Source organism: Apteryx rowi, unplaced genomic scaffold (genome assembly GCF_003343035.1).
Source record: "Apteryx rowi isolate R43461 unplaced genomic scaffold, aptRow1 scaffold_442, whole genome shotgun sequence".
NCBI classification, from domain to species: domain Eukaryota; kingdom Metazoa; phylum Chordata; class Aves; order Apterygiformes; family Apterygidae; genus Apteryx; species Apteryx rowi.
Genome location: NW_020450697.1, coordinates 432,428 through 459,308, shown reverse-complemented (window position 1 = coordinate 459,308; position 26,881 = coordinate 432,428). Strand labels below are relative to the sequence as shown.

The 26,881-nt window shown below is 44.0% G+C and overlaps 1 protein-coding gene across 7 annotated transcripts in view; it reads left to right on the top strand.

Moving 5' to 3' along the window:
- Positions 1 to 26,881, top strand: part of TCF4 (transcription factor 4) — a 212,870-nt gene that overhangs the window by 94,150 nt on the left and 91,839 nt on the right. For all 7 annotated transcript variants that reach the window (XM_026076922.1, XM_026076924.1, XM_026076923.1 and 4 more), the window contains one exon: positions 8,112 to 8,176. In XM_026076922.1, coding sequence (XP_025932707.1) covers positions 8,112 to 8,176 — 65 coding nt within the window. The remainder of the gene's footprint in view (positions 1 to 8,111; positions 8,177 to 26,881) is intronic.

Here is a 26,881-nt window from a genome sequence, read left to right as displayed (position 1 = left end):
GTAGGGACTTTAGAAGGGCTATATGAAAACTGAAAGACTACAATATTTAAAATTTAATAAAAAATAAAGTAAATCAAAGTAAAGTCTATAGTCAAACTCCTTAATTGTGATGCATTTGCTGAGTTTCCCTCTTCCATCGTCGGCCCTGCTCTGATGCCATATGGTCTACCATGGAACATTTAACTTGTCAGATATAATGGATTGTCCTGGAAGCAGATTTTTGCTTTGAGCGTTCGGCTCCTTTCTTGCATTTCACTCTCAGCTCCAGGCTGCAGGATGAAGGATTGTGGTGGAAATGCAAAGAAGAGACACACAGTTGATTCCCCTTAAGAGAGTGACCTATATGCCACAAAATTTTCCCCACGTAAAGAGGCATTATCCCTGTCACTGACCCTAGCAGGCTGCATGTCAGAACCATTTAAATTTGTCTGGACTTAACAGATTGTGCAAATGTTTCAGAATCAAGTGCTTAGGAATAATAAAGGCTTGTCATTTCAACTTACGCACTAACAGTGCTGCCCGCGATGGCCAAGGGATGAGTCGCATTTATTGTGACCTACATGGAACCTAAGCTGCCTCGCTTGTAGACCTTGGAAATTAAGTTCATCTCCCAAGGCTACTGAAACTTAAAAAATATATGATCTGATAAGAAGCCCAAATGCCCACTGTTACCTCGCTGGAAAGCAGAGGTTGAGGTTGGAAGGGATCACTTCTGTGGATGGGCCAGGAACGGTTAATTGTTGTAGGTGTTTTGTGCCTTACGACAGAACAAATGAACATTTTTCCTTTGTGCGTTTGCACCCATTCGAACATAGGGATTCTGGCATACGTGGAAGAGGGGACCTCGTTCAGCAGCTGTGAGTGAAATACTCCCATCGGTGGATTCGTAAGCATGAATAGCCCTGACAAAGTTTTCCATTATACAGACTTCACCAAGTAATTTTTGAAAGGAACATGACAAACAAGTGACAAAGTCACCCCTGGATCAATTCTTTTGTATTTCCTCCGACTTAAATAAAATAGAAAATAATGAAATTTTGACTAAAAACTATGGGTAGTACTGCCCACTTTTGTGAAATATTTCAAGAATTTAGGATAAAAATCTGGTTGCACTAAAGATATTCAGTTTTATTATTAATATTAGTGCAGCCAGTGTTTCGCCTATAGAGAATAACATGTTTGTAAATCAGTCTGGATTTTACAGTTCAATTTAGCATTCCTTTCACATGTAAAGTTTGTATCGAGGAATGATTTTTTTTGCGTAAAGGTTATTGCATTTGCATTTAGGAGTGAAAGCTTCTAAGCAAAATTGTAGTCTGGTAGAGGTGAAAAATCCCTCTTGCAAAGACTTTTTTTTTCTGTGTAGGAATCAGCATTCCCAGATTTGTTTCCAGGATGGATCTTTTCTCATTTTTGACCTGGCAGTGTTGGGGCATGTGTGTACTGATGCTATGAGTTTGCCAGTATTCTCAGCCCAAATTGTTTTTTCTGAAATGTTTAGGAAATGTCAGTTCTCAAGTGTAAAAATCTTATTAGGGTATGCATGCCCTCTGCTGGATATTACAGATTTGAGACTACTGGGTATTTCATAATATGTTACACTATATTTACCAGAACATTCCTGCTGTTTTGCCGTACTCTTGGAAGCTCGTAGTTTGTTTTGTCTGTTTAGCTAATCCAAATGATCTGATCCAAATTGTTTTTAAAAGGTCAAAATCATACCAACAATAAGCACCGGAAATTTTTCTTAAATTTTCTTTACTGAGCAATATTACAAATAAATAAAATTTCTCTTGAAATGTACAATTAAGTATTTAACCTCAATGTAATGCATTACAAGGTATGCAGGTTGTTCTGTCTGCATACGCAGAGAGCATGTGAAGACAGGGGAAAAAACAGGAGGCAAACAGCTACAAAGACATTTATGCTTTTGACAAAAAAAGCGGGTTACAAATTGTCTTCGCGGTCAGACTTTTAAAACGCGTCTGCGTATGCTCGTGGTCACTGTTGCTTCCTCTCCCTCCTTTAGGTCGTAGTGGGGGCTGTGAGCTTAGTTTTTGTTGTGGCTTCGGGGCTCCTGCTGTGGAAGAAGTCTTCGGGCTGGATGAATGCGAAGTGTAAGCAGAGCACTAAGATCACAAGTTTTCTGTCACTTCTGGATGAAATGCAGCCGCCTGATAAGGCTGGATTGGGTTTATCGTGATTAGATGTAGATTGGAGCCGCAATCGGAACGATAAGGCTTTTGATCTCCTTATCCTTTCCCGTGTCCAACATGGTTTGTTTTAGTAGCCTTTTAATAAATGCTACTAGATAGGGGGTGGTTTACAGACCGGAGATTTAAAGCCCAGACTTTGGCTGTATCCCGGTTTATTGTCCTCTTTCGACGCTTTGTCTTTCCCGGCCTTAGATCCTTATCGACCTGGTTTTAAGCGATTCTGTTTGCGTGCCCGAGTGAAACCCCAGGTTTCCAGATACCCGATAAAGATCTGCACTGTGCTCCCTCAGCAAGTGATGAGGCATCACCCTGCCACGTATTTCGATTTAAAATAGCCCTATGAGGCTCACTTCGGATAAAACAGTATCCAGGATTTCACATTCAATTCTTACATACTGCTTTCAGGCCTGGCATATTAGTACAACATGCTTTTATTTGTCTCGTATCTTTATGAAAATGTTGCCCCTTTCTATTGTTCCGATTCTCTAGTATTTTATAATGCTTTGGGATTTTTTTGTTTTCTAATGCCTATTTTCATCCCCTGCCCATCTTTTGACTATTGTCTGTTCCAAGAACGAGAATGGCGACCACGTGGTGAGTGGGACTTCGTAGAGTTTTTGTTTCTTTCCGAAATAAATTTGTCTCTATGCAGAGTTATACAGGTGTTCAGACTTAGATGATGATAATTATTTCCTTTAGACTAAAATTCCATGCGCGTAAGAAAAGGAAAGGAGACTAAAGACGTTGATGAAGTCCGATGCATCTTCACTCTAAATACAGGATTGACTCGGATAAATGCTCTTGAGGTTGGGTGCACCGTTGTCCGTCGGTGAACGCGGTCGTTAATTTGAGGTTAGTCTCTGTGAGACAAATGTAGAGGTCCACGATGGTGGGGTTTCTTTAAAATTCCTTTAACTCATGAAATACAATTTCTTCAAAGGGCATTGAAATGGTGGTTTTGCTTCAACACCCAGTTTCTTTTACGGGGTGGTATCGCAGTCTGCGCAGTGTCATTGATTTCAGTGGGACTGGGCAGAGACGACAGGACCATTTGATTTAAATCTGGTAGAATACGGTCTTCGATGCACTGTCGTCACATTCTTACTTTTACAGTTTCAAATACAGTTTGGTCGCAGCTATTTCGTTTTAAGGGCGCGCAAGCAGGGAAGTCACATATTGCCCTCCGAGAGATGCTATTATTGGGTGGATTACAGAAATAGATGGAGCAATTTGCCTTGGTCTTTTGATTTGGGTCCCGTTTTCATGAACCGAGATCAGTGGCAAAAAATTGGCCTTGTGTTTTCATATCGCAACTGAACACAGCCAGGAGCAAGATCTGTGCTCCGGGCCATGCCGGTGCCGTGCAGAGGCGCTGGCAGCATCGGGAGCATGGTCGTGCAGAGCGTGCCAGCAGCTTGCACAACTGCAATTCATGTGAAAAAGTACATATATGTGTATATAGATATTTACATGCACACATATATGCAGTGTGTGTGCATGTGTGTAAGGAAGCGGTTTGACCTTAGGGATATCTGGGAATTAACCTTGCCCCTTAGGCACAAGCACTAGACCAATGAAGTGAGTCAGTGATGAAGGACCTCTTTAGCTCTGGATTTCCTTGTGTTAGGTTGCTCAAGTCGGATCTGTAGCATTATTTTAATATAGGTTTTAGGATTTAATTTCGTTTGCATTTTGATGGTACTGTTTTAAAAAATAAAAAAAAAATCTCCCTTTGTAATAGCACTTGCTGTGGCATCATAATGTCTGTTTAAGAACCATTACTGTTTACTGCGCATCAGTGTGAGTGGAAAAATCCTCTCTCATGTCAAAAAGATCTCCTTCCCCTAGCACCGTGCCTCATCCTGGGGTGTGATGGCATTAAAATTGTTGGGACTGATACTCTCCCTTTAGCTTTGTATCCGGCTCGTGGCCCCTGCCGTAGAGCAGCTGCTGCGTCATTGTTGCTGTTTTGTGAATGTTCCTGCGTAAACTTTGCTCAAAATCTGTAGGATTTTCCCTTGTTGTCTGTACTTCACCTACAGCACAAAGCATGAAATAGCTCATTAACATCATACTTCCATCAGCATCGGGTAAGATTCATTGTAATGTAAAATATACTGTTCAAAACCTCATTGAAATAAGTGGGGCATTTTGTACCGTCTATCCTATACTGGTAAGCGCATTACGTTTAGAGGAATACGTATATAAAGCCTATGTCCAGCCCGGGCAGCCAAATGAGCTGAGCGAAGTAACTCCCTGCTGGGCGTGCAGGAGGTCTCCGAGAGCGATCTCCTTATAGGTGTAGCCTATATCATGTACAATAGCTCATGTATTTCAGCAGGGCTTTTCCTGGAATAATTTATAATTCTGTACAGATTTTAGCACGATTTCTATGCTAAAATTAGTTGGATTATCGAATCTCTGAGGCAACCCCCCCTAGCACTGATAGCCTGGGTGCCACTGTGAAGAGGGACCATGCAGAGCTGGTCAAGGTGTCACCTACAGCCTGCACCTGAAGACCAGAGATGGTCTTCACACGTGCTGGTGAACACTGAGGTGATTCCTGTCCTTCTCTCTCCGTAGTGCCCAGTTCTTCATTTCTTGTGCGACCAAACCTCAAGAAGCATAAAAAAAAAATTAATTGCAAGAACTGTAGATTATTGAAGTAAACTGCTCCATGATCCTCCTAATAATGCAAATAAACCCTGCTACAGCTGATAGTACGTAAATAATGATGCATTGTGTAAAGACGAATGTGGAACTATAAAGTTTAGCCCGTTCTTCAGTTGCTCAGAACTTTTTCCAAAATATGCTCTTAGCTTCGTGTTTCTCCTGCCTGGTCTTACTTCAGAAGTGAATTCTCCCTTAATTTGTCATTCTCTTCAGAGGAACCAGTCAGTCTCCTTTCAGGATGCACTTGAGACACAGGACATTGGAAAGAATGATAAAAAATAATTTTGAAAAATGTTAGAAATGCAATAATAAAATAAGAAATAAGTTTAAGCCAAATTGCAGACCTGAACAGATCCAAATTCTGAGCCATTCAAATTCCAATCCCTAATGCAATTACTTTTTTTTTTCTTTTTTTTAAGCATCTTTCCCTTCTTTCAGTCTAACCAAGAACTAGACCCCAAATGTAGGGCATTGGAAACCTGAATTAGAATATTCTGGTTGAATTCATCTCTAAAAAAATATGTCAAACACGGAATCAATGCAAACATTGAATTCAAATCATTTATAGAAATAGCTTCACTTCCTTTTTCTCTGCAGATGGAAAGAGTTGCCTCATGCCTTCTCATTCTGCCTCCCAGAATAGAGGCAAGGTGCCCTATCTCCCAGGGCAGGGGAGAATAGAGGGGGGAAGCAGATGACTTGCATTTGTGCTCTGGAAGTTGCTTAAATTTTCTACTTAATTTGATTAATTTTTCAAAGTACACCGTGGAGAGGCGAGTGGCTTCTTTATTGATTGATTGGCAATCCTATGCCGCTTTATTTTTTGCGGTTAAACAAAAATGCGAGCAAAATATTTCTGGAGCAATCATTTGAGTTTGGTGAAGATAACCAGTATTTTTTTCCCGAGGTGTTTAGAGAGCACAGTCTTCAGGCTCGGTGTGTTTGTCAGAAACAGGAGCTGCATGTAGTTCTTTCTTTGTCTCTCCTTTGATTGGCATGCATTGTGTCAACTGATTGAGTACGTGTATATATATATATGTATATAATATATATATATTTACACACGCACTAAGTTATTACTTCAGCTAATCATGAAGATGCTTTTTGTGCATTACTTTAAGAATAAGCGTATGCTTGGAAGTTATTAACCAGCCTTTGTAGGTCAACTTCTTCTACGAAGCTTTGCTTCAATTGTCAGATCATAAAGCCACGTAAGGATATATGTTTTGTTGCATGTGCCGAGCGCTAGAAACAAATGGCACATTTTAACATTTGGTCCTCTAGGTAGAAAAATTAATCAGATGTCTGACAAGATTGGTATTCGTCTGTATTTCAAGCTTCCTTCCTTCTTTTTTTTTTTTTTTGTCTCCCCGGCTTACGACAAATATTACTAACGGGTACTTTTAGGTTTTAAAATATGGACAGCAGTACTCCATGCAGTAAAAGACTTGAACGATTAATGCTACCCTTATGCCTCTTTTGAGTAGTTTTAGCCATGGGGCTTGGCACTGCCACCATTGTCTTTGTGCCAAAAAATATCCGCAGCGGCTGCCGCATTCTAGTACTGGAGGGTTGTCTCGAAAAATCCGCAGTGAGCGCGCCGCCTCGCTCTGCTCCCCTCCGCTCCCCTCCGCTCCGTCCTTTCCCCAGCACGACGGAGAGCCGGCCGCGCTCGCCGAGCCCCCGAGCGCCCGGCTGCCGGATGCCGGCATGGCGCGCGCTCCACGCGGAGCTTCCCGAGCTGCTTTTGTATTTGGGAGCACAAACAGTTACTTAAGGAGCCTACTCTTGCATATTATCAGCGCTCTCGCAAATTTTATTATCTGAGACGAATGTGCCAGTGAATTTTAAGCAGAAAATCAACATCAAGGCTGTAGCTAATTTTAAACGGACAGTTTATACAAAAGGTATTTTTTTCCCCTAGAAAATGAAGCGTCGTTACAAAAAGTACGATAATTCCCTAATTGCAGTTGATAGTGAAAATCTACGTGTGTGTATCTTTTTAGCGGTTTCTTGACTTTTTCGTAATTTTTTTTTTGCTACCCGTCCTTAATAGAGGAGGCAGATTTCTAAGCTGCGTGCGGGAACGACGACAGCCCCAGCACCGACAAATGTAATAAAGTTAAAGGCTTACACTCGCAGAATGAAATGTGTTCACTCATGAGCTCCAGAGCTATCTGCTCGGCGGTAAAAAGTGGATGCTATAGATGCAATCTTTACAAGGAGCATAATCCTAAAAAAAAAAAAAAAAAGGAAAAAAAAAAGTCAATCTCCCGCTGGCTGCTGTGCCGCTTTGGTACCTCGCAGACTTCGGCAGAGTCCTGGACGAGTGCCCATTGATGTCATGGAAACACTCAAATTACTGAGAATGATTCATGTCTATGCTGCTCTCCTATCCTCCCCCACACAAATAGAAGTAGATTTTAACCCTGACAACTTGTAATTTGCAGCGGGTTTATTTTTGTATCTGGATAAATATTTTTTAACAACTGAAATTAAGATGAGGCTGCCTGTGCCTGATATGATAGGGAAGGAGGCTGCCGGTGCCCGTGCGGCGAGGGGGGTCGCTTCCCAAGCGCCTTTCCCCGTGGGCCGCCTTCGCCGAGGGGGTTTTGCCCCAGCCCTGCGGGCAAAAAAAAATCATGACCGCGCGACAAAAACCCGGCTAGGGATCCTTAAATGACTTTGAGGGGGAAAGACGGTATTTGACTCCAGACCGCTCACAAAAGTCAAACTTTAGCAGTAGCGCCTCCGGCCGGAGGTCAAGCACAGCCGCCATATATTAACGAAAAGGCTCGCGGAGTCGGTTCAAGCGTGCCTCCGCCGTTGGGGGAGTGATTAAAATTGTGCCTGTCACCGTTGTCTCGTGGCTGGCCCAGCGAGGGGCACCGGGAGAGCGGAGCCGCCGCCGCGGCCACGGAGGCTGCACGGCCGCTGGCGCTTCCCGTTCTCTCCCTCGACCTCCCGAGTTGGGGGAATGCTGCCTCCGAATGCACGGACGTTTTTTTTTGGGGGGGGGGGTAAATTTTTTGGGTAGACGTGTCAGCAGAGTGGCTTCAAAAAGCCTTCATCCCCCGCTGGGGCCCGCGTGCGGTACGCGGTCAGCGGTGCCCACCTCGCACACGTGAGCAGCACTCGTGTAAAACACGCGGAGGAGAGGTATGCACATCTTTCAATATCAATTTTAATTAATTTTCTCTTTTTTTTTTATTTTATTAACAGGTAAAACAGAAAGGGGTTCATACTCGTCGTATGGAAGAGACTCGAATTTACAGGGTTGCCACCAGGTAAGCGGAAACCTCCTTTGCAGAGAGCTTGTGCTAGATAGCCTGGTGGATGAGGTTTGCTTCTTAACCTTGTCCATCCTCGAGTTAGGCTCCATGGCGCACGGGGACGCTTGCAAACGTGCATTCCTCAGGAACAGGCGGCGTTTGCAAGCGCTCCTTCTGCGACTTCTGCCGGAGCCATCCCAGCGGCTGGGGCGACCCAGCGCTGCCCTGGCGGAGGCTGCTGCAAGCTGCCGCTCGTGGTGCTCTGCAAGCCCCGGGCGCCTTCCCGCGCGCCCACGCCACGGCGCCCGTGTCAGCCCCCAGGTTTGCACGGCTACTGCAATAAATCGTAGTTTTCATGGAATCTGTACGATGTTGTGTGAAAACAAGGTTGTATTGAGGGATAAAAATGTCTGTGGAAATATGATTTGTTGTCCCTTTTTGTTTCTGAATTGTTTTTGGCTGGAAGTCAAGGCCAGCAGGCTAACAGCAAAGCCGTCTCAAGGGAAGCATGCGTGAGCTAGAAAAATAAGAGTAGTTTAATTAAATAATAAAATGCCAGTGTAATACAAAGGTATAGCATGTGTGCGTGTGTGCCTCTGTGCACTTTGCATTTGCATACTTTTAGGTCTCCAGAGAAAGTCTGAGTCTGAAAATACTATCAATAGCCAAAAGTCTATGCTTTGTTTCAAGACAATTGATTTCCTTAAAAGACACTTTCTTTTTAATTTCAGCAGCAATATTAATCGTATGGTTAAATTCTTTTTTTTTCTTTTCTTGAAGAGCGCTAGGCTTCCTTTCCTTTTTATAAGTGCAGTAGCTTCTTACTTTGGGAAACTATTGAAAGAATTTAATAGCCTTCTTAATATTCAAGGCTTTATACTGTGTAAATCTGCCAGGAAAAAGGAAAAGCAAACCCCCAAATGCATGCTATTTCCCTACAGGACAGGGAAATACTCGATCCCTTCATCACTTTTGTATGTCCACGTGCTTTTAATAATCTGGGGAAATGGCGTACTTTTGGCTGTTTCGGCTGCTTATAGGGCCGGGCTCCCCCCGCGGCCCCGCAGGCCCCCTCGCCCTCGCCGCTGAGCCGACGCGCAGCGTGCTGGCCTTTGGGGCTGTTCCACGTGCAGAGTTTTGGACGCCGAGCTTGGACGGGAAAGGGCAGCCAGGGAATGCTGTTCTGCCCGGTTTAACGCAAAACCGTGAATTTTTAATTCTGCGTGGAACAGACGAGAAGGACGTGGAGGTTCCTCCCGGTGGAAGTTTACAAACCAAGCCATGAAAGTCATGTTATTGATGCATTTAGCCTCCCCATACACTACTATTTATTGAGACCATAAACGACTTACTGATTTCGACTAAATTGCAATAACCAGAGCAGGTGAATACAGAAGATCACACACGTAGCTCTGTCTTCACCTGATTCAGAACAACTGCAGTAATTCTCAGTTAATTTTAGCAACCAGTTCCAGCTAGTCCTTTTTGCTTTAACATCCTTGCATGCCTGTGCTTCCAATAGCTGAGAGCTAGCAGGATGACTCATTTTCCCAATCCTTGCGTAGCGTTTGGGAATTTGTGCCTCGCATGCAGTCGCACCAGCCCACAGGTGAGACCCTTCTCTGCAGCTCCGGGCGCCCGGGGTTCCCCCTGGGCTTCTGGGCTGCGTCTCTTCCGAAAACATATCTTCTCGTTGTTGCGTTCTGCTGTTAGTTTTGCTTTCGATCTTACTGTGTTTGAATGCTCTGGTGTTACTGAAAGGAAGTTAGAAATTGTGTCAGAGTTCAAAGCGGCACCGCAGCTTTAATAGTTTGCAAGGTCTCTCCGTTTTGCGTGAAGCCTTAGTACGCAGTAAGACGACCCGTACTGCAGTCTGCAGGGACTCACGTGTGCGCAGGGTGTTTAGGGATGCCTGCTGGTCACAGGGGTGGGTTTTCTTTGGTTTGGGGGTGAAAAGATAAACTTGGAAACTAAAGGCAGGGATGCAACTGAAAGCTCGAGGAGACAATTTACCAGAAACAGATTGTTCTTTTTAGGGCCATCAGCTTCAGGACCCCAAAGTGAGCCTGCATTTCACATAGATTCTCTGCAGTAGTAGCAAGTGACCTAGAATCAGTATCAAAGAAGCGTCCTGAGTCAAATATACCCAATATCGAACGACAGAGGAATCACGAGGTGCTGGTAGGGCTGCAGCGTCACGGCACGCACGGCGCGAGCCGTACAGGGGGCGTGCGGGACGCGGGGACGCCGAGGCGCTGGCCGCCCGGCAGAGCCCGCCTCGGGGCGAGGGGGTTCAGCCCCGTCCGAGGGCACTCGGTGGCGGCTGCAGCCCTCGGATGCGGCCCTCCGCTCGGCACGTCCGCCCGGACCACGCTGCCCGACACGTCGCGGCAGGATGGGGCTCCGAAAGGGGAACTGCCGGCTCGCTGCCACGTGCAGGACGGTCGCCTGGAGAAACCCAGGTTCCTCTTTTTTGTTCAAAAAAGCACCGACTGCATGAAGTTGATGGCCGTGGCTGTTGCTGGTCACTGGGTCTGGTCCAGAGCACAGAAGAGGTCAAAACCTTAAAAAGCCGATAAGCTTCGGCCTTTTGGCAAGCTATTGCACACTGTGAAGGAGAGCAAAGGCCCCAGCAAGCACCCGTAGCTCCTCTTCCCATGCTCTTCGTGCCAATGGAGTAGGTGTTGCCAGGATCCTGGAACAGACCCATCGTTTTTTGCAGTGCAGTGACCCACTAGCTGAGGTTATAGTGCGAGAGTTCATGCGTTTCTTTTCCTGAGTAGCATCACTGAATGATCATGTTGTGCACTTGGAAGGAGGAATTCCGGAGTTTCCGCAGGAGTCAGCTCGTACGGACATTGATTTGCTATCTGTATAGGCTGTCTAACTGAACCTCCGTGACCATGCTCCATGGTTGTGTAGAGCCAGTGAAGATTTGATGGAGAAAACCCTGCCTACTCACTCTTCATCTACTCACTCTTCTTTTCTGTGGTTTCACTCATGAAAATTTGAGAAATATTAGGAAAATATTAACAAAAAGTACAAATAATGAATAGTCCGATCCATGGAATAGGGTCTTTCTTCCTGCCGTATGCATGCAGGTTCTTGAAATGTGATGGAAAAGTGGATAAAATAGATGACCAGTGCTCAGGCAGGAAGGAGAAAAAAAAATTTCTAAAATAAGAATCTCTTGAATTCCTGCAAGGTACAGGAGGAATAATGCTTAATGCTGGGGTTGGGCCATCTGTTGTCTGTTCTCCAGGCTGCAGAACTATCAGGATCCACCAAATTATTAACAAGTATAAACCTTCGGGCTTAACATAAAATGAAAAGCGAGAAGTCTATTGCAAGATTTCTGGGGTGTGTTTTCATATGTATTAGGAAGAATTAGCTTATCTAGACAGACGATATTGAAGAAAACTTAGTGAATTCCAAAGAAAATGTTGGTAGTAATATTACAGGTAGTTCAGAACACCCTAAAGCGTTCAGTTGTCGGAGGACCCTGAGTAGCAGGAATAGTGGTGCGCATGCCTTTTTCCTAAACCCAAGAGGAGAGCGCAGATTTTGTTGATTTCTGAAAGGTAAATTGCTACCTCCAGATGTGATGCATTGCTCTCTGTAGATGAGTTCCTGGAACAATTAAGGAAAACTAAATACCTAACGATATTGAACTTGCTACCTATTAATCTTTTGGTAGGAAAAAAACCCAACAACCTCTCTTCACACAAAGAGCAGCAATGATCCGAGGTTTCTGTTCCTGTGCTTCATTCACACGAATGAGAGGAGAGGTCAGATACGCAGCAACCCATTTCCTTCAAGATGATTTTTATTTCAGAGCCTAGGGCCCAATTCTGCTCTCGCTGAAAACCATAGCAAATACAACACTGATTACAGTGGGGATGGAAGAAAGCTCGTCTTGGGACCTATTAAATTCCATTAGAGACAAGTCATCTAAGAAACATGTACTGAAGTTGTTGTCAAGACACTTTTGAAACACTGGCTTCATTGAAGTTAATGACAAAAATCTCATTTCATTCAGTAGAGTCAGGAGTTTGCATGTTGTCTTAATTCTGTGCTACTTACCATTTCCCTAAAGATCAGATTTTTTTTTTAACTGTGATGATTTGGGGGGGGATTAGTAAGGCAGTAGGACTGAAAGAAAAAGTTTGCCTATTTTATTCCTCCAACTGTTTTTCTGGTTTCCTGTATTATTCTGTATTATTGGTTTGGCACTCAGACTGTAAATAAGAGCCTGCACTTCATAATGAAGGGCAATACATCTGTTTCTTTATTCAGAGAGCTTAATGTAAATCAGCACTTTATAGTACAGTTTAAACTGGTAAAGCCAAAAAACATTGCAAGGAAGAAAAGCTCTGCTGCGTCAGCGGTCGGGAAGGATGGGTCGGTGCAAGGGTGCACGTGGACTTCGCAGGGAGGGACCGCGAAACGGCTCCCGAGGGGATGCGAGCACATTGTTCAGGCTGGAGGATAAACTTGTGTAAATCACAATGCTTTGGTTTCCCAAATGACAGATAAAAATGAGGGGTTGTGTTAATTCTACAGTGTTTATAAAACATTGATATTCCTTGGTGCAAGAGGATCTGGATATACAAAATACTATTATTAGACTAATAGTAACGTGTGCTGCTTAGAGTACCATGGATCCACTAATCAGCTAATAGTCGATAGGACCAACTTTGAATAATCCGGGGCTATTGCGCTTTTCTGAGCAATAGTTAATTCAAGAAAGCAATGAATAAAGAGAACTGTAAAATGAGCTTGGTGGCCAGAAAACACTCCCTAGATTTCCAAGGCAACACAAAATTAGACAGTTCTTTTAAAATTTGGTCTGCGCCTTTCTGGCAAATGCATAGTAACTGATATTTAGTTTTCAAGGTGTTTTAACTTAAAATAAATCCAAAAATCCTAAGGTGACTTGTTTTTGCTACTAACGCTTTTGGAAAGGGAGTCTAAATGTTGTCTTTGGATGTACTGATCTACTTGATGCTCAAGAAATGCTCTCTGAAGCCAGCTGGAACCATCCCACTTTTAAAGCTGAAGCTGGAATGAAGTGTTAAGGTGAAAGCTAGTGCAGTTATACATGCTCAGCCAGCTTAAAAAAAAAAAGTTCTGCTTCTATAATGTAATAACTTGCATCCAGAATGAGAACATACCTGCTAGCCTTAAGCTTGATTCAAGATACTGTGGTAAAGGAAAAGGTTGATCAACAGAATGACTTTTTTCTGACCGTCTTTTCCCCCAGTCTTTTCTTCCCTAGCTCTTTGCGTTCCTACGCTCTCTTCTCTCACCCCAAAGTCTCAAATCCCATTCCTCCGGAAGGAGAGCCAGCCGGTTTCCAAGAACATATGGTTAAGGGCATAGCAGGCTATGAGGTCAAGTGACTATGCCAATTCTGGCTTAGGTTTCTAGAAACTCACTTAAAAGTTCACATAGACCCAACCTGAGTTAAGGCTTCTTGTAGCTGATAATGTTCCTCTGTATTCTTTTCGGTTGGATCTGGCTCCAAGTATTTGTTGAACATTACAGTCCTCCTTGGCTCTTTTGTGACGTCCCTTCTCCTGCATGATCTTGGCTCCTCTCTGCTCTTTTGCATTCCGCCTTTTCTTGCTTCCCTTCTCCTCTGCGGTGGGGCGACACGGGCAGGAAGGTGGGAAGCTACGTGAGAGTGGCCTGAAGGGTGGAAACCTGGGGAGGCTGAGAGGAGGCTTTGGCACACCGTGGGGCTTCCCCAGAAGGTTTTCGTATTAGATGTACATGGCCTTTTGTGCTCTCTGCTATAGCTAACACAGAGGGAATAAGTCTTTGGCTTTGCTCACTCTGAGCAGGTGGCAGCATGGTGGACACGCTTTCCACTTCACTTGGAAATGCCCCCTCTGCCATCTCTTTTCCCTTCCCATAAGTTGCAATGGGATTCTTTGAGCCTTTCCCATCAAGGAACAGAAGGAAAGCCTTGGATTTTAATTTTTGAATGTCTGAGGCTCGTTGAGCATAATGGAGGGAGTATATGATACACCTTTTGTATAGAAATAGTATAAATATTGCTGGAAAACTTTAAAATGAGTATAATGGAAATGAAAGGATATGCAGATTCCGTGGCAAGTGCATATAAATTAATTTAGCCCGGCTGCCTATGCCTCCATGTCTGTGTGTCCAATAAGTGTGTAAATCCTTGCATAACAGTGGTCTCATGCTGAGAAGGGAATGGACAGAAATAGCTGTTGCCCATTTTCTTTTTTCTTCCAGAAGTACTGGGACTTCCTTTTTCTGCTGTGAGTTATTGAGTTGTTGCAACATCTCTAATTACACGAAGAGCAGTCCAGCAAAGACAGAAGGGGGAAAAAAAGCAGGGGGGATTATCTTTTTGTCTGATAGGTACTTTTGAAAGGTCCTTCCTCCATGCTCCGTTCAGCATGAGATCGAGACTAATGCATATTCTAAAACAGGCTTCTGTTTTAAGCCACTGAAGAGTAACTATTGCAAAGATGCCTCTGGTAGCGTCGCATGGGGGCTTCCCACGTTGCAAAGACCTCACAAAATGACTGCACGAATGTTGTCCCAGGCATGCAGACGCTTTTGGTTTCCTTTAACTTGATCGGCAACACTTTCTCCAGTATCTTGTAAAGCACTTTGGGGGGTTTTTTTGTTTTTTTTTTTTTAATGGCCTGACCACATTTTCGTAGTAAATACCAGAAACGGTGACATTCTCATTTCAGACGGGGAAGGTGTCTGCAAAGGTGCTGCGTGTGCCTGCGTTCAGAGCTGCCGCGTTCAGAACCGCTGCTAATTTATACTTTGTTCATGAACATCAGGGCACAGAATCTTTCAGCTTTATTGGTATTGTATACAATAAGTTATTAAATTTCATCTCTGTAATACACCTGCAGTAAAATAACAAAACATTACTGCACTTTAGGAACATGTGTGTGTGTTACAATGTTCCACCCCTCCCTTCCAAACAGCTGCTTACGGATTTCAAGATCCGTTGTATATATTCCCCAGAGCCCACCTCTAATAATCGAGACACATCTGCCATCACAGTGTTATAGGCATATGTAGTTTTATTGGAAACTATACCTGTGTATAAAAAAATTAAATAACTCCTACCTCAATTAAATTGGCAAGCTACCTTTTCTGAAGATCATATTGCAGACCTCTTGAGACACAGTGAGTTCATTTTATTCTTCTATTACAAATCACTTAGTATTTTTTTGCTTAGTCAAATAACTAGATTTCCTCACATTTTGATGGCAAGATTCCTTCACCTGTAATAATTTCTTCTTCATTCTCTCTCCCTAGAAAAGCACACAAAAACTGTGCTAAGAGGATACAAGATACCTAATGTACCAAGGAACTTAGGCTCCTACAAAGTCTATTGCTAATCCATTTTTTTGTGATTAGATATGAAGTGTCAGTGCCCTTAACACAAGCTACGGAGCTTTGTTTATTTGCTTTTAAATATTTGAACACGCTGACTTCTTGACTGGGCAATATGTACTTACCAGGCACAGCTGTGTGTGGATGTGATATGCTCCATGAGAAATATGGTGCCAAAATAAAATTACGCCGTATTATAAGTATAGCCTTTGGCTAAACTAAATTCAAAGAGAAAAAGACGTAGTTCCTTGCCGCTTGGGTCCAGAGTTCGCCCTCAGCTGTTAGGGCTGTACTAACCTCTTGTGCAGGTATCACCGTGCACTTGGGGTAAGGAAGTGAAGTCTCAGTCCGGTTTCTCTGGCCACGCATTCTTGCCCCAAGGGCGAACGAGCAAGATTAATAAGCAAAATTCTGGACGCTCTGAGGTCAGTGGTTGAGTCCCGTTCGCGCCAGCGGGGCTGGGAAGCAGCATTTCTCTTGGCAGCTCCTGCGGCCGTCTGTGGTTTGAGAAGATTCACCTCTGTCCTAGCTTCTGCACAAGCATCTCGCTTTGGGAGGTGGAATCATTACTTCTGCTCCAGAAGTTCGTGCTAGCGCCCATAAACTATCCTCCCGTGATCATGGGGACATTGTGGACTAATGTTTTTGATGTTACAGCGCTAAAATAATGACATAAGAGATAAAATTTCCATGTTAATCAAATGTATTAAAAGAACAGACTTAAGTTCAGATGTCTGAATGGCTCATTTAGCAGAATTCCTCATGCATCCACAAAGACACAGTTTCATTGTCCATATCATAATTGAAGAAATGCTAAAACCCAACACTGCAATTTAGTGGTAAAAGGCAGCGCTTTTCTCCAGGCCCTTTGGATCAGATGTTAAACCGAGGGCTATTTTGTTGGGAGTGAGCATTCCAAGGGCACCCTTTTAGAGCTTATAACCTGGCAACAAAATAGCGCTGCTATTCCTAATGTGCGATAATAGGTTTATGCTGTGGTTGAGCGCTAATAGGAGCTCGCTCTGCCTTTGCGGTGGCCGCGCTCTGACTTGCCGTGCTATCGCGGCTGCGAGCCTTCCGCGACGAGGGTGCCACCGCGCTGCGCCGCACGGTCCTGCTTCGGATCCGGTCGGTATTTGATGGAAGACCTCCAGCAAAGGGGGAGGCTGCTTTGGGAACGAACGCTGGCAGTTTTCAGGACTCAGAAGGGACCGCGAATGCCTCAGTGCCCAGGGGTGATCGTTGCGGGTGCTGTCCTTGGCATATATGATACGCTGTGCTGCGTAGGCTGCCACTGCTTATAGGCATCTTTTAATTTTGCTGATATAAGTGTTATAAGCCCTAGAAAGTAAAGAAATGGGCCGCTGGAGTAACGGCTGAAACCGTTTTCGTTGCATACTTGTCTTGGTGCAGACAGGGGCTCTCGCCAACCATCCGTTGCTTCCTGTGAAGCCAACGATCTCCTGCACCTCCTCGTGCTTCTGTCTTAGTGGTGACCTGCCTCGTTCTTTCCCTGTCCCCATTAATGAGCCGTGATCACCCTGAATAAATCCAGTAACCAGCGTGCTTGGGCGCATCAGCTTTCCAGCTCCATCAGTTGCAATGTAATGACAGTCCAGGCAAGCGCTGAAGGAAAATACTGCTCTTTGCACTAACAAAAATTCATATTGCTGTGGCGGTTGTGAGGGCAAGTACATAGTCTTGCTGAAGATACTATAACTTCAGAGCTTTAGTCACAGAGCGGTTGGGGTTGGCAGGGAGCCCTGGAGATCCCCTGGTCCAGCCCTGCTCCAACAGCGTCACCTTGAGCAGGTTGCCCAGGACTGTGTCCATCGGGTTTGAATATCTCCAAGGATGGAGACGCCACCACCTCTCTGGGCAACCTGTCCCAGTGTTCAACCACCCCCTCAGTAAACACGTGCTTCCTTGTGTTCAGCTGGGATTTGCTGTGTTTCGGTTCGTGCCCGTAGCCTCAGGAACGGGTCAGTTAATTGAGTGTTTTGGATTCTGGACTCCCAGAACGTTAAATAAAGCTCTAGCTTCACTGGCAATTTTATGGGAACGTCAAGCGAGGAGAAGGCACTCGTGTGTGTTCAGCGTGCACACACGTGTACAAACACGTGCACACAACACACAGTCACATGCTGGCGTTTTATTAATATGCTTTTCTTTGGGTCACCCTAATATTTTCTGAATGTGCCAGTCTCTTGCAGTTGCCCCAAACCCCCATGACCATTTCTGTGGCATTTGCTGTATGCTGCCCTGTTGCCCTTTTCCAGCAGACCATTCCCGACAGCCTTTCTCCTGCCTGGAAGCCGCGCTGTTCCTCCGCTGCCCGGCTGTGACCCATGGCTACCTGCTGCGGCTCGAGATAGGACCTTCACGCGCACTATGGCTCAGGACAGAGAAATAACATCTTCTACCAGCGCAGACAGATACGGGGTGCTAGCTAGTAAAATAATCACTGTTCTCAATACATACGCTGCGGGTAAAATTTAGTCAGGATCTGTGCTTTCTAAGACACCTATTAATTCTTTTCTACAATTCACAACATTGCTCTCTTGCTTTGCAAACTTCTTTACGTTATTTATTTGTTGTTGCAGTTTAAACAATCTGAAAGTTGTCCAAGTCCCTCCAAGTTTCAAAATCTAGCAGTTCTCCTTAGCTTTCACTTTGCCTGGGCTAATAATTATATTTTAAGTCATTCAAATACATAATTAAATAGTTCAGTACATGAATGCGCTGCGAAATCGGTGTTTTCACAAACAAATGACATACATTTAGACAGCAAATAATTGTAAATCCTGCACAGCCAGTAGAAATTTTTTGCCTGTGTTAGTGCATACTCTTTGGGAAGGTCCAAATAAGCACAAGTCCGTGATCTGTATATTTTTAAGAGGTTTCATACTCCAGTAGACCCTCACCACTTTATTTTCACAGAAAGCTCTTTAACTTCCTTCTTGGTAATAGCTGGAGAAAAAAGAAGCATATTTGCTCTCCATTTGAAAGATTGTCTTCTGGTAGCGCAACGGTGCCAGCCTCAAGCATCAGTCCGGGCTGGCATCAGCATTGACCTTGGGGTGAGTTTTTGTTTCAAAGAGACGCTCCAGCCCCGCTTCCATTGTTACGCCATTTATTCCTTTGCTTTTTTGGCTTGGGAAAGGAGCAATTACTTCAGACAAGTAGAGATTTCAGGGAACGTATGAGAATATGAATCTTACCATCTATTTATGTATGGAATAATTAAAAACAATGACTAAGTTCTGCTATCATCCTTCCTAAAAAAAGAAAACCCTCAGATACCTCAAACACACCAGCAGTATCAGATGGCTCTGCAGTTGTCATGGAGCAGCCCCTACTTCTTTTTCGAATTCTTCCTCTTCTCACAACTGAAGATGATTTTTCAGCTTGCTTTAATTCAATATCAAGATATTTTTGTAGGGCCGCAAAGCGCGCTGCCTTCCGCGCGCATCAGGATTTAGGGTGCTAAATCCCGCCTATGTTGCGCATAACCGCAGTGCGTTAGGTGCATCCCTAGTTATCCGATGGGTCTTCTGCGCATCCATAGCTGTTTTTCGGTGCTGCGGTGCCCAAGTTAGGAGTCTGCATCTGTAGACCGGCTTCTGTCAGCCAGTGAACCAGAACCGTCTGGCGCTGTGTCTTTCTTGCTTCCCCTTTCCTGTTCGGCTTGGTTTTCGCTCTTCCCCTTTCGTAGCTCTTTTCCCCCCGTAACGGACGTGCGTTTCGTTGCAGCCGCCGGCGGGTGCTGCGATCGTGGGCGCCAAATTGCCACCCTGGGGCGGCTGCGGGAGCATCCGGGCCCCCCCGGGGAGCGGGGGCGTGCGACGGAGGGGACCTTTGAGGGACGTTTGGGGACCGAAAGGAAACTATCAGGCAAAAGACCCTACGCAGGCAGAGAGCAAAACCGAAGCGTTTCTGGCCATCGCTTGGAGCGGAGGAAAACTTCCGAAAGCCGCCAGCAGCCGGAAGATTTCTTTTCCTCCGGCGTTGGGAAGTGCCGACCCCGTTGTTGGTGCTTACCAAAAATAAATAGCCACAGCGCGGGAGGCAAGTGATTTTTTCATTCCTTCGTGCCGTTGGCGGCAGATGAGGTGCGTGGCTGCCGGGCGTCCAAGCCGTGCTGCAGTGTGTTTAGCGACAACGGCAAAGTTAATATTTTTATTTCGTTTCCGAGTTAATGACAGAATATAGCCATCTGTCTTCATGTTTATAGGCCTTTCTTTTTTTTTTTTTTAACTGTTTTCTTTCTTTGAAAACGGGTCTTGCTCGACTGTCGACATTTTTTATTAATAGTAAGGAAAAGATAGGCTATACTATAGTTCAGGTAGAATTATGGATATTTTCCACCTCCTCATCTTTCAAAATTGTCTGGGGAAAAATGCATGTAAAGTCTAATAAAAGTGGTCTGTATCACTGAAATATAATACGCTTGGGTATTTCTCTGTCTCCTTTCTTACATACCACTATAATATACAGGCTACCTTTACAATACATGTGTTGGATAACAAGATAGTGTCCAAAACCAAAATTTTTGGAGGAAGGGATTTATTTTATTTAATGTAATGCAAAAAAACCCCAATTGACTGTTGAGCATATTATAGCCATCTATAGAGAAATTAAGCAAGCAACTGCCCACTGCTTTATGGCATCGTACTGCCATATCTTCCCCATGACATGGGAAGAGTCATGGGCTACTTGAGATTGCCAACATAATCTTTAATTTATCCCTTGTGAACAAGATACAAAGCAAGTTGTTTCCGCAGTTTGAAAGTCCTGCTTGCTTTCTTGCTCCTGAAAATGAAGATTTTAAGGACCTCAGACTCAGGTTTCATGAGCCATCCTGAGTCATCGAGAAGAGTCCCCTGTACATTATCCTGCAGCTGCATCTTGCTGGGAACAGAGAATTGCTGCCTTTTTTCTAAGGTTGCTTGAGTGACTGTTGTCCAAAACAGTCCTCAGTAGTTGTATCCTGGCTCATTGCTCCCCGTTCTGTAAGCCTTAGGCGTGAAAGAGTGATAGAGCATTTTCCATGAGTCCTTACTATTTCCTTTTCATATGTATATATTTCCAAGTCAAATCAAGAGCAGAATGGTCATTTTTAGAAGTTTTTATTCCATGAAGACCAGTCTTGGATGGACTTTGTAAAATGATGGATTTGTAGCCCAGCTTTGGAATACTTGTGAAAAAGTAGCATTTGCATTAGTGCAAATCACCACTCTCTTCTTTCGGCACTATCAGAAGAATTTTTTAGCATATATATCTGTCTTTATCCCAGGGCATGACTGCAGTGTGATATTGGAGTCACGTATGGCAGTTTCTAAGGATAGACCTCCACAACCGTACGTGTGTAGAGCATGCCAGTCCATTTTGGAGCTGCAAAGGTGCAACGGGAAATTGCCTGTTGTAGCTGTTTTTAAGCAGCGTAGCCAGGACGAGTGAGGTTGCTTCCTCCCGCGCTCTTGCCACCGAGCCTGGAGAGCAGAATAATGACACTGTGCCATCTTTTTCCAGTTACTAGAATCTCATTTTGAAGTTATCAGGCTTTGCAATTTTTGTCATACGTCTTCTGCTGTCTCTTTGCTTTCTTTTCCAATTCCTTCCTTTATCAATCCAATTGCTCCCAGGTACGTGATATGTACTTCCATAGGAACTCGAATGCGATTAAAAACAACACAATATCTGTGAACCTTTGCTCTCCTCCGCGCTTCTGTTCGGCCTGGTGGTTCTTTTCTGCCGAGTAATTTAGCATAGTGGCTTTGATTTTTTTCAACTATTTCTTTCAGACAAACAGATCCCACATTTTATGACAACTTTTGTTCCTAATGCTAGTCTGAAGTGGTGCTACCTTTCCTTCAGAGCCCTGCTTGCACATCAGCTCTTTTCTACCTCTTTTGACTATGGAAGTGTTACTATATTTTGTATTAACGGCTTTGAGTACAAGCTGGAGTCAGACCATGCCTACACGTCGTCCCTTGCTGGCTTATTTAAATCCGTACCACCCCACTGGGTGGGTTTGTCGGTTCCTCTGCAACCTGCAGGACGGCGAAGCGGGAGCAAGGCTTCGCTCTGCAGCCTCTGCGGCAGCAAGGCTCCTCGGCACCTTTGCCGTGCAAAAAAGCAGGAGGAAAAGCACAACCCCAGCAGCAAGCCTGGTGCATGGAGGGTCTTCCCTATGCATCGGTAGATGTCTTGTGGACAAGACAACCACAGTAGGTGTCTGCAGAGCCTTTTGGACCATGCGAGGTTCCATGCGCTTTGAGCGAAGGTCGTGCGCCTGTCCTTGCAGACACCTTGCTCCTGCTAGAATTTGGGCAGCTTACTAGCTATAGCTGCTTTAAATCTTTGTGATGGAGATAATACGGACAGGTGAAAATTGTACCATCGGGGCAAAGCGTTGCTGGCAGTTTCTTCATGCACGGGCCGGCTGGAGCAAGCGGCTGCGCTCCGGCTTTTCACGGCAGGCTCTGCTGCAGCGCTGCCCCGACCGCGGGGCCGCTCCGCTCTGACGCACGGGCCTGCCGGCTTGTTACAGTCCTACCTGCGTCAGCAGAAAAAGGTGCTTTTTTTTTTTTTTTTCTTCTTCTTCTTTCAGATTTCTCATAGCAGCTGAATTTGCCAATTCTGCTGTTGCTGTAGGGTGCCTCCAATTTTTTGTCCTGTCTGAAGCCCAAGGTGACTTCAGCTTTGCAGATTTCACTTGAAACGAATAGGGCTTTGCATTTTATTCAACCTCACATACGCACCAGGTTAAAACATAGAGTGGTTACAGCCTCAGCTTCCATCGAAAAGCATGTATTTTAACTGCATGAAAAAAAAGACTGCAAATAGCAGAGGAAATCTGAAATAGAGGAAAAAAAAGATGCAACATTTCAAATCTCATATCAGCAGCATCAGTGTGTTTTATGTGTACTTGAATAACATAATTCTGGAAAAAATAAGCCTGACTTGATAACACTGCAAACGCAAGCCTCCTGTAAGGCCAAACACTATCTGATACATGAACTGCTTAAGTTTAAGTCTTTAATAGTCCTTTCCCAAGAACATAACAGCATGCCGCTGTCTTTGTCGCGTTGCCATGTGTATATTTACCTAGGGAAGAAACTCCTTAGTCATAGGCCTCCTATCCGAATGCTAGATTATTTAAGGATATTTAAATTGCTTGTAGTCGGTGGAGAGCATTTTTTTCTACAAACTCTTGCTTCGGCATAAAAAGGGGGAGGGCGTTGTTTATCCCTGAGACTGATGAATAGCAGTAAGTTAAGAAAAACATCCTCTGAGCACTTTAAATATTTAGCATGGGTTTGGTTATTTTTTTGGACAGGAAGTTTGTTTGGTCTCTTAAATGTTTGTACGGTAACTTTTCTTTGGTAAAAATATTACGAATGTAATTTCAGAAAAATGCTGTTTCCCATGCATTTGGACTTCCCGAAAGCCTTTTCTGTGTTCTCATATTCAAAGGGAAAACAATAATTATATCATTAAAAATGGGAATTCAGCCACAAAACACCTTTTCAAGACTGAGGCGTGTCAGGATATTTTACCCTGTCTGAGACAACTTGAGCCAGGATTTTTGTTGCAAGCTGTTCGTAGTCAAATGCTTACACAGGGATGAGTGATGATAATTGACTTGTTAGGTTAACGGGGCTTTTTTTAGGGTTTGTAATAATTTGCCAGAAAGAAACATTTTAAGGCGAGTAGCGGTAGGGCATCCTTACTGAATCATGTCGAAGTGCTTACTCCAACTGAAAAAAAGCAGAGACCAACTAAGAAATGCTTGCCAGCAAGTCTTCAGTATTTTTTTCTCAGGGAAAAATAGTGCAAAACGGTCTTTCTCTGCGCAGCATTCATTTCTGCATGTCATTAATCCTCTCTGCCTCTTATCTGTCTTCCCCCCAAAGAAGTGACCGCATTGCTGATGCTTACCAGATGGTATCGGATTTGCGGTGTTTGAAAAAGTGGGCGCTTACAGCTGCTCTGAACTTCAGCGTTGCACAGAAATACAGATATCTGTGCGCTGCGAAGCGCTGTGGAAGGCAGCGACACGAGGGGCGGCCTGATTCTTCTCGTGCTGAGCAGTTCCCACGTCTGTGCCCACAAGTACAAGCTTTATCTGATTGCTATTCAAACCTATATTCAGCGGTAGCTTTTATGGTACCTTTTACACCATATTTTAATATTCTGAGATTGTGCATTTTTCTAAATCTTGAAACAACTGATGTGTCTGAAGCCGAAGCCGCCCAGGTTCCCGGGGCCGGAGCCGCTTCTGGAGCATTGGAGAAGGCGCTGGGACGCGGGGTGAAGCCATGCTGCCCTCGCAGCCAGGGGGACGGGGGTCTGCTTCGGTGCTTGCACGGGGTGGCGTTGATGCTGAGTTGCGCCTCGGTCATCCGCAATATCGGGAGGTCGCAAAGGTGGTTATAAAAAAAAAGGAAACCCAACTTTGCAAGTTCAGGAGCACCCGGGAAAGTCAGCAAGGTGTCTGGGGCACCTGGTTTTTTTTTTGTGTGTGTGTGTGTGTGTGTGTGTGTATCCACCCCTACGTATAGTTTGCACGTTAAATACAAGCATATATTTGATGCCATTTTTTGCAAATCTTTGCAGCAGGGAAATCATTCATATTTTCATTGAGCTGTAGTAGAGGTATTTCCAACTCCAAGCACTCAAGCGCAAACCCATAAATTGAGCAAACCCTCTATTTTATAAAACGCGCACATTAGTGGAGGAGGAGGAGGAGGTCCCTTCTTTCCGCTGAAATTTTTATGCCTTATGCTGGTTCAGTTGAGTCACTTTTTATCTGTCTTTTCTCAAATTTTGTCAATTAAAATATTCTCATGATGCTAAGACCAACAGCTTTAGAAGAACGCCAAGTATCGTGCAACTGATGGTGAAATCATTCACTGTAAACGTGAAAGATGGGGATCAATAACTCAATTAAGTAACTAACCTTTAGTTATAAGCAAGCAGCAATATAATAATTTCAGTCATCATGCCTAATGGTGATTGAAGGGATAGGAAGAAGCAAATATACCCCAAGAATCAATGTGGTAAAAATTAGGTAAGAAGTTACAGATTGTTTTTTTCTCCTGCTCACCTGAAATAGGTCAGGAAAATCAGTTTGTTTGGATTAAATCAAGTGTTGTGTTGGCGTACCAGAGGCAGAACAGTGAGGCTGATGGCTCTGCAGGGAGTCCTTCGTGTCCCCGTGGAGCATCTTCATTACGGGGACACAGCTCCTACAGCCGAGTGTGAAATCCTCGCTGTCCGGAGGCTGCTGAGCCCCAGCCGTACCTAGGAGCACTCTGTTCATCTTCACGTCCATCAAATGCCGCTTAAACCAATAAATGAACTTTCAAAGTTCCTGGGTTTGTGCTGATATTATATTCAATGCTCAAAAAGCACAACTGGGAGAAATTACTTCAGAAAGGTTTAAACTTAAAGAGCAATTTTAAATTATGCAGGGGAAGAAATAGTGAAAAAATAAAGAACTGGAGAACTAATACTAATGACATTAATGCACAAGGGTTAGTTGAACATGAAAAATTGTTTGATAATACCTGCAAGCATTTTTTAATGGGAAAGGTCAAAGTCTGAAAAGAAAACTGCTGAACGCTGTGCACAGCTATCGGAAGATGTTGCCCTAGAAGGTAGAAGAAATGAAACAAAAGGTTATTTGCCATCAGACAGAGAAAATAAAATAAACATACTAAAATTTCTTTCACTTCCCTAATGTGAGTGTTCATGAAAAATTAAATCCCTGTGAGAAAAGTTCCCGTGCTGTCTGAAGGTCTAAATTCTTCTGCAAATACTTTATGAATTAGGGTTGCTTGAGTGAAAAAGGAAAACAGTACCTTAGATTGAAAACATACTTGGTGAAACGCGAGGAAATTGTTTCTCTGTGTTTGCCATCAATGGTTTGCAATTTACACTTGGCATTAGAGAAAAATACTGGACGTAAATGACACACAGAAGATTTCACAGAGAGATGCCAAATTTCCACTAGCCAAAGAAAGGAGTATTTGTAGGAATTGGACAGATTATGAACAGATGCCCTGATAGTCACATGATAAGTGGAAATTTAGTTTCATAATTTGATTAAAAGCAGAGGATTGAAATCACAGAAGGAAATAACCAAGAAATGATTCAGATGTGTATGTGGCATTACTTAGTTAACTTGACTTAAGTGAAAATTCATAAACTGAGGAGAGAGCATGTAAAAGGAGCTGAAATCTAGATGTTGAGATGTAATATTGTATTCCGTGGTTTTACTAAAGAAGAAGAGAACAGGACAGCTGCATTTAGAAATTTCTTATATATATCCCAAAAAAATCAGAAAAAATTACCTCCTATTCATCCATTTCAGCATGACTTAGGAGTGATTTCAACAAATTCAAGTTGCTTTGTTTGCAAATTTGCAACAGAATAGGTATTGAAAAGTCGAACGGAGATGGTTAAGAGCAGTGGTGCAAACCAGGTAGCTGGCAAGGGAGAGACAGGCACCAGCTAGCACGGAGGAACCCGATTACTGTGGCCTAATATTTTATTTAGAGAATTGCAGACTATTATATTGGATCGTATATGCGCATGGAAGTTTTTAGTGTTGACGATGATCGCAGTACACCATTTGTGCTCTTTTTTTCCTGAAGAAAACCGTAATTAGATTACACAAAAGCCCCACGAGGTGCAAGGAACCTGCGGGATAAGGAGAGCGGGGGCAGGTGCCGTGCCGGGAAGCGCCAGAGGGGCCGCGTGGGCCGTGCAAGAGGGCAGCGAGCCTGAGGGCTTCCCCGGCCGCGGTGCCCTGGCGGGTGCAGGACGTTGGGCAATGCCGGGAGCAACACAGGGAGAACTGGCGCTCGGGAGGAAGGCGAGGAAGGCCTAAACATGAAGCAAGCAAGCAAGCCAGCTTTTGTTTTTAGAACAGTAATGAGTTTTAATTTAAAAAATGTTGTGACGTTGCAAAGAAACCAGGACTCTTATCTTTAGGTGAAGTGTCCGAACTCTCATAATGCATAGGAAATTTATTGCAAAACAGACTTACTTTTGAAAGGATACATTTTGGCAAGAGAGTTGATAAAGGCATATAAAGTATGTACACGTGCATGTGTTCATATCAGTTTAAAGGTCTGTAGTGTATCTGAGTGTGTGAACATGCACGTCCACAAGTATATGAGCCACATGCATGAGAAGATGGATGCACACGTACACGAGTAAATGGATGCACACGTACACGAGCAGATGGATGCACACATGCATGAGTAGATGGATGCACATGTACACAAATAGATGGATGCACATGTGCACAAG